Genomic DNA, 6,407 nt, shown 5'->3' on the forward strand with positions numbered 1-6,407 from the left:
TGTCTGCATGTTCGCTCAAGCGGGGAAAGCCACGCTCGAGCGAGGACCGCCACGCTCGAGCGTGGACCTTATTTTCAGAAATTTTCCTAAGTGTCCCAAGGTTTGTTTTGGCATCCTCATTGCATCTTAGGCATTTCTAAGCCTTAATTAAGCTTTGATAATAAGGTTATGGATTAGAAACACACTCAGAAAAGAATGTGTTAAGTTCCGAGACTGCAAGTGTGTGTGTGTTAGGCATTATGATAGGAAAGGTTAAGAATCAGTGTAATAAAAGCTAAGCCTTAATGACCTCTTGAATGTGTAATGATAGGCATGCTTGTGTTATGTATTTTGTGACTGTAGGTCAAGACTCGAGGGTTGCTTGACCATTGCTGGAACCACTGTAAGTAACATTTCTGTAAAGATATGTTGATATGAATTATGTTCCAAATGAAATGTGATAAGTTATGATTTCTGAAATGATATTTGTTTACGTGAACGAACATCCCAAGTTTGAAATCTATTATGGCATCCATAGATAGTCCCAAGTCATGGGGGACGACATGAAAATACGGGTTCATGACATACAAGTAATTACGAGATCTCGTTAGCCACTTCATTGTGGTGATATGTGTTTAATCGGTATCCGGAACCGATTACTCTAGTCGGAAGACGTTCTGTGATGTGTTCTATGGGATGTACCATTATTATGTTCTGATATGAGAATGATTATGCTCTGGTCTGTTTTCTGCTTATAATATATTCGGATTTCGTTCACTAACCCCTTTACCTTAATGTTATTCATTGGACTTTAGCTCATTGTGTGTATATATATGTATAGGTGAGCATTCTAGAGCCCGAGCCTGAAGGCTTTTGTCTGGATCCATGTTCTGTTGTCAGCCAACTATTGTGCCTCACGTGGAGGTTCCAGAAGCGTCCAGTGTTTAAGTTCTGTTGTCTCTGTATATATAAGACTTGATTGATGTCGTTGGCTGTACTTAAAATACTGTAATGTGTGTGGGTATAATGTATGAATGATTTTTGATTATGTATATAAAGTTTAAATATTCTATTCATATAAGTCAGCACAGCTCATTAGACAACTATATTTATGTATTCGCTTCCGCTAGCCCCTTAAACTTGTTAATCTGTTCAGAGGCCTTCGGTAGTCCAAGGATTACTGGCCGGTTATGATGCTAAACCTATAGGGGCGGGTTTGGGTCGTGACACCCATGCACTGGTTTTGACACGTCACCTGAAAGTGGTTAACAACTATAAATACATAGCAGAGTGAGAAATATTATGCTAACAGTATAGGGGACACAAAATAAAAATGGATAGTTATTTAAGTTAAAACATTAACACAACTTAATTTGAACAAACAAATTATTTCAGTGGCAGAAACTGAAATATAGAAATTATGTAAATAAATAACCATAACTACGGTACAGAATAGAACAGAACAAAGGTCACTGGAGTGACAGTCAAAACAGAGGCCAATGGATCCATGACAAACAGAGGACCACAAAGTGGCCAAACAAAGACCAATGGTTATTTAAGTCTCCCAAGAGATGTGACTCCCGTGGTGGTACTTACAGAAAATAATTGTTTACAAAATCCTTATTAAATAATTTTTAAAATTTAAACAAACATATCCATGGGTTTCATTTTAAGCAACTAGAGTTCATAAAATAATTAACGTAATTGAAATATTAATTTAATTTATAAAACATAATTTACGTAAAACAAATTATGATAACTCAAAAAATATATAAAATATATTATAATAAATCAAAATATAATATAATTTATCTTAATATTAACCCTTATCTTTTATTTTTCTAGAATTAATTTTCTGCTACCAGTCTACCGTACCGTAGTTTTTGTTTTCGTTGTTTATGCCCAGCAATTGGCAACTTATTTGTAGTTGGTGGGCTTCATTAACTTTTGCCAGGTGACAATTTCAAGCTAGGCCACCTGTCCCACAGGTGGCATTGTTGCCCACTTCCCCGTGTCCGACTCGATGACCTTACTAAGCTATAAGTGCATATTCACCGCCCTATATGTTAGGGTGATGACAAGGCATTATATATAAATATATATATTTATATTTATTTATTACTTTCACTCTCAAATTTCTTTTATTTACCTTTGGCCCACTGATTAATTTCTCTACTAATAATTAAGTTCACTTTGAGTTTAATTTTAATTTATGGTCCGATACTCGAAATTAAAATAATTCAATCGTCAATTTCACCTTATTGAGAATTTCACAATTGAATTAGAATAAGAATTAATTAAATGTAAAATATCATACGTGATGGGATCGTCACAAACTTTAATAGTTAAAGTGAGAAAGTAACCAAATATAAAAGAGGTAAAGTATAATTAATCTAATTTTTTAAAAAATCAATTTAAAAGTTACTCAATCATGTGATGTATTCGTTATAAGAGGTTAATCAATAATTACTTTGCGAAAATTGAAATTTTAATCCCATTCATTCATGCACAATCAAAAAAAAAAATGTATTATTTACCAAAATTTCGTATGATCGAGGATCTCTAGCAATACTTTTTTTTTCCTCTCAAATTTTAACTAAAAAGCGAATTTCTTCCTTTAAAGGTATTTCCTTATTTAAAGAAGAGTAATGCTACGTAGCTCAAAATCAACCCCCCGAATCCCCCTAATTTAAAAAACGACGTCGTTTTTTCATTTGTTTTTTTATTTTTTTGGGTTGAATCAGAAACGAAGAAAAAGAAGGGAGAAGAAGAAGAAGAAGATGAAGAGAAGGGAGAAGAAGAAGAAGGGAAGGGAGAAGGGAGAACTGGACAGGAGGGGGCATAAACTAGGGGCGGAGGCGAGGCCGAACTGCTACGACGATCGGCGAGCTGCTGCGATCATCGGCGATCGGCCGAGCTTCTCTTCCTCTCTCTCTCTGTTTCCCTCTCTCCTCTTCTCTCTCTTTTTCCCTCTCTCTCTCGCCTTCACCCTCTTTTCCTTCTGTTTCCATTTTCGGGGGATTCGAGGGAGCTCATTTGAGCTCCCAAGCTTTATCCTTTAAAGAACCACTTTTTCAACTCTCACTTGCAACAATGATCCCTATTTTCAAAATACCAACAATGAGTTTTATTATAATAAGTTAATTTAAAGTTGCATTTTGAAACACAATTTGAATTTGAAAAATAAGTTAAAAATTGTAAAATAAGTTTTAACGAAACATATTTATCTTTATTTTTTATAAAATTAAAAAAAAAACATATTTAGTAGTTTAGTACACAAGTTTTAAAAAAGCCAAAAACGAAAAGAAGAAAATATATTTATTGTCAAAGGGTGAGAGCTTGTGTTTGTTTCTTAAAATTTTATAAATTGTTTACATTTTAAAAAAATAAAAAATAAATCTTTGTCAAAATAAAAATTAAAAAAAAAAAACAGAAAAGAGTAAACGCGTTTAAGAAGAGATACACGTGTCATGAAATTTAAATATTATCCCCAGCTAAAAAGATGAGATAGAACTCCTTAATGAGATTCAAAAAAAACAAAAAACAAAAAGCAAAAAAAAACAAAAGAAGAGATACGTGTCATGAAAATATCTCCAGCTAAAAAGATGAGATAGAACTCCTTAATCAGATCCACCAAAAAAAATATATATTAAAAAAAAAAGAAAGAAGAAGAGATACGTGTCATGAAATATTATCTCCAGCTAAAAAGATGAGATAAAATATCCAATCCACCAGAATCATAGATTTACCAAACATGCAGGGCTTATCCACAAAAAAAAAAAAAAAAAACATAAGCCTGCTTATGGAAAACCCAGAAGTGATACATATATATACAAACAAGCCCCAAAAATACTAAAAACAAAAAATCATAGAAATTTGGAGCTGCTTTACTCCATAACCAATATCCAACAATCTTGGATCAAGCTTTCAAGCCAACAACATTGCACCCTTCTTCTCTTCTTCAAGTCCCATCTTATCATTGCTTGCTTTGCCCAATGCACCAATCAAATCTATGTTTTTCAGAACCAAGTCTTCCATTTTCTCTTCCTTGGTTGATGAAAATGGTGAATTTATAGATATCTCACCAATTGAGGCTAAACTCAATAGCTCAGACTCATCAAGTCCTTTTGTAGGGCCAAGATTGCATCTATCAGTCCCATGTTTTGCCAATGCATCTTTGAACTTCTTGATCTGTTTACACACAAATTCACAAGTTTTATCAGCTAAATTACAAGAAACCCATTAATAGTTTGGTATTAAATTTTGAGGATTTTTATAAATATGGACCAAAATCGATTCGAAATGCTTACAGTTGCATTGGTGCAGCTGAAGCTGCACAACCTGCCCTCAGCACCTCTGTAGAATCTGAAGAAGGGCAAGACATGTATGTGGAGACAATGGCACATTTTCTTGAGCTCTTCATAGTTAACTTTGAGAAAAATCACATTTGGGTTCGATTCAGCCAGTTGACAGATCTGATACAAGATAAAAAAAGGACAGAGACTATCAACATATTAATCACCAGTTATCTAAAAAGCTTAAACTACTAGTAAATGAGCTAAACAATGTATATTAAGCTATCACTCTCCACGTGGAGGAAATATAAGTACAGATTGAGTACCTAATGACAGAGATAACAAGATTCGAGCCTAGAATCATAGCTATCATACCATCAAAGATCAATTATGGCTTAAGCTATTAGATAATTAGCCCAATAATGTATATCAAGCTAACAAAAGAAAACAATCGAATTTCAAATGCAAAAGCAGTAAAAGAAATTATATAGAGCCCAAGACCTCTTGAAATCATAACTATGATACATCAAAGATCACCAATAATCCGAAAGAATAGAAAAATTAAGCTATTAGGAAATTAGCCCAAAATAATTGAACTTTAAATGCAAAATCTATGAAGATTAACTTAAAATTGAAATGGCTATCTGAATAAACTAACGTATATTTTTTTTGATCCCCCCCCTCCCCCCAAATTGTAGACTCAGACCCAAGCTGGGATTCAAGATCTTATCCACTGAACCAACCCTGTTGGTGAATAAACTAATGTATATGATTGTTGGAATAGTACCTTAGGATGCAAAGCTTTGCAACCTCCACAACCAGGGGAATAGAAATCAACTACAACCAATCTATCACCAGCACCCAACAATGAATCTACAAGTTCTTGCGCTGATTGGATCTCTATCATATTAGGTTTCAGTGTCTTCTCCCACCAACGCAGAGCTTTGCTCACACAAATCGATGATTGTGCCTGAAATTGTTGAATAAATGTCACTTCAAAACCCAAAAAATTACAATCAAGAGAGAGAGACAGAGAGAGAGAGAGAGAGAGAGAGAGATTTGCAGATTCACATACATGAATGGCAAATTTTGAGGAGGGTTTGGAATTCCAATCTCTTAAACCCTTGTGATCTGCAACAAACATGGGTTTTCCCAGAAAATCCTTAGAATGTGAGTCTGTAAACTGGAGATAGTGATTAGAAGGAGAAAGCTGCAGAACCCCTTTGGTTTTGGACCTGGGGAAGGTCTGATTAGACCCAGAAACAGAGAGACCAGTCTTCAATGAACAAGCCATGGCTGTGAAAATTAGACCTTTTCTCAAACTAGATAGAGAGCCTCAAACAAGAAAGACCCAACAAAACCCACCTCTACTTTTACTAGTTTCTCTCAATTTTTTTCTGTTTCTTATGAGAAATCAAGACAAACAAGGCTTATGAACCCAGAGAAGAGAAATCTAATAAAGACTCACACCTGTTTTTTTCAGTGGAATTGGAGGATTGAAGATAGGGATGTGCTCTTTGACTATTATTGAGAGAGATATAGAGAGACAGTTGGAGCGTTGTGTGTAGTTTTGAAGCTTCACAGGAGGGGAAGGAGGAAAAAGTGGGATAGGTAGGTGGAATCAATGAACAATGATTTGGAATTTTTTTTTTTCTTTTATTCCTTTATCCAAAATTTTGAAAAGATTTTACCAATTGAATAATTGACTTTTTATAAAAAAAGGATATTAATGTGGATGTGTGTTTTTGGGGTAGGCCTTGTTTGGGTGTTTTGTTTTTGATATTCAACTAACCGAGCTATATTCAATCATGGGGTGCGATTTGGCAGTTGCCAGTTGGCAACTGACAATCCATGGTGTTGCTAATTGTGTGTCTTCCAATTTGGATAAGACTCCAAAGTATTTAATTAATAGAAAATGATATTTTTTGTATTTTAAAAATAATTTTTTTTTTTTAAACACAAAAAAAAAGGGCTATGTGGTGTCATCATGGTCCCTGTGGGTCCTGGCTCCGGGGTAACCGGTTGCCAGCCAGGAATTAACCCTCACCAAGTGAGGGACCCACCACCAGGACACCAGTAGAGGGCAGACACACGCCGCAACAGAGTCTAGGAACGAGGGGAGTAAAGGGCGAG

At 34.9% G+C, this 6,407-nt stretch overlaps 1 protein-coding gene across 1 annotated transcript; it reads right to left on the reverse strand.

Moving 5' to 3' along the window:
* Positions 1-3,606: 3,606 nt before the first annotated feature.
* LOC114315115 (thioredoxin-like 1-2, chloroplastic) lies at positions 3,607-6,144 on the reverse strand. The gene is made up of 4 exons (XM_028261686.2): positions 5,350-6,144; positions 5,062-5,244; positions 4,290-4,454; positions 3,607-4,170 (listed from the first exon to the last, which is right to left on the reverse strand). Exons 1-4 carry the CDS (start codon positions 5,566-5,568, stop codon positions 3,907-3,909), a joined length of 831 nt encoding a protein of 276 aa, XP_028117487.1. The 5' UTR covers positions 5,569-6,144; the 3' UTR covers positions 3,607-3,906.
* Positions 6,145-6,407: the final 263 nt, after the last annotated feature.

This window comes from Camellia sinensis, chromosome 4 (assembly GCF_055761805.1).
Source record: "Camellia sinensis isolate YWXY chromosome 4, ASM5576180v1, whole genome shotgun sequence".
NCBI lineage: Eukaryota > Viridiplantae > Streptophyta > Magnoliopsida > Ericales > Theaceae > Camellia > Camellia sinensis.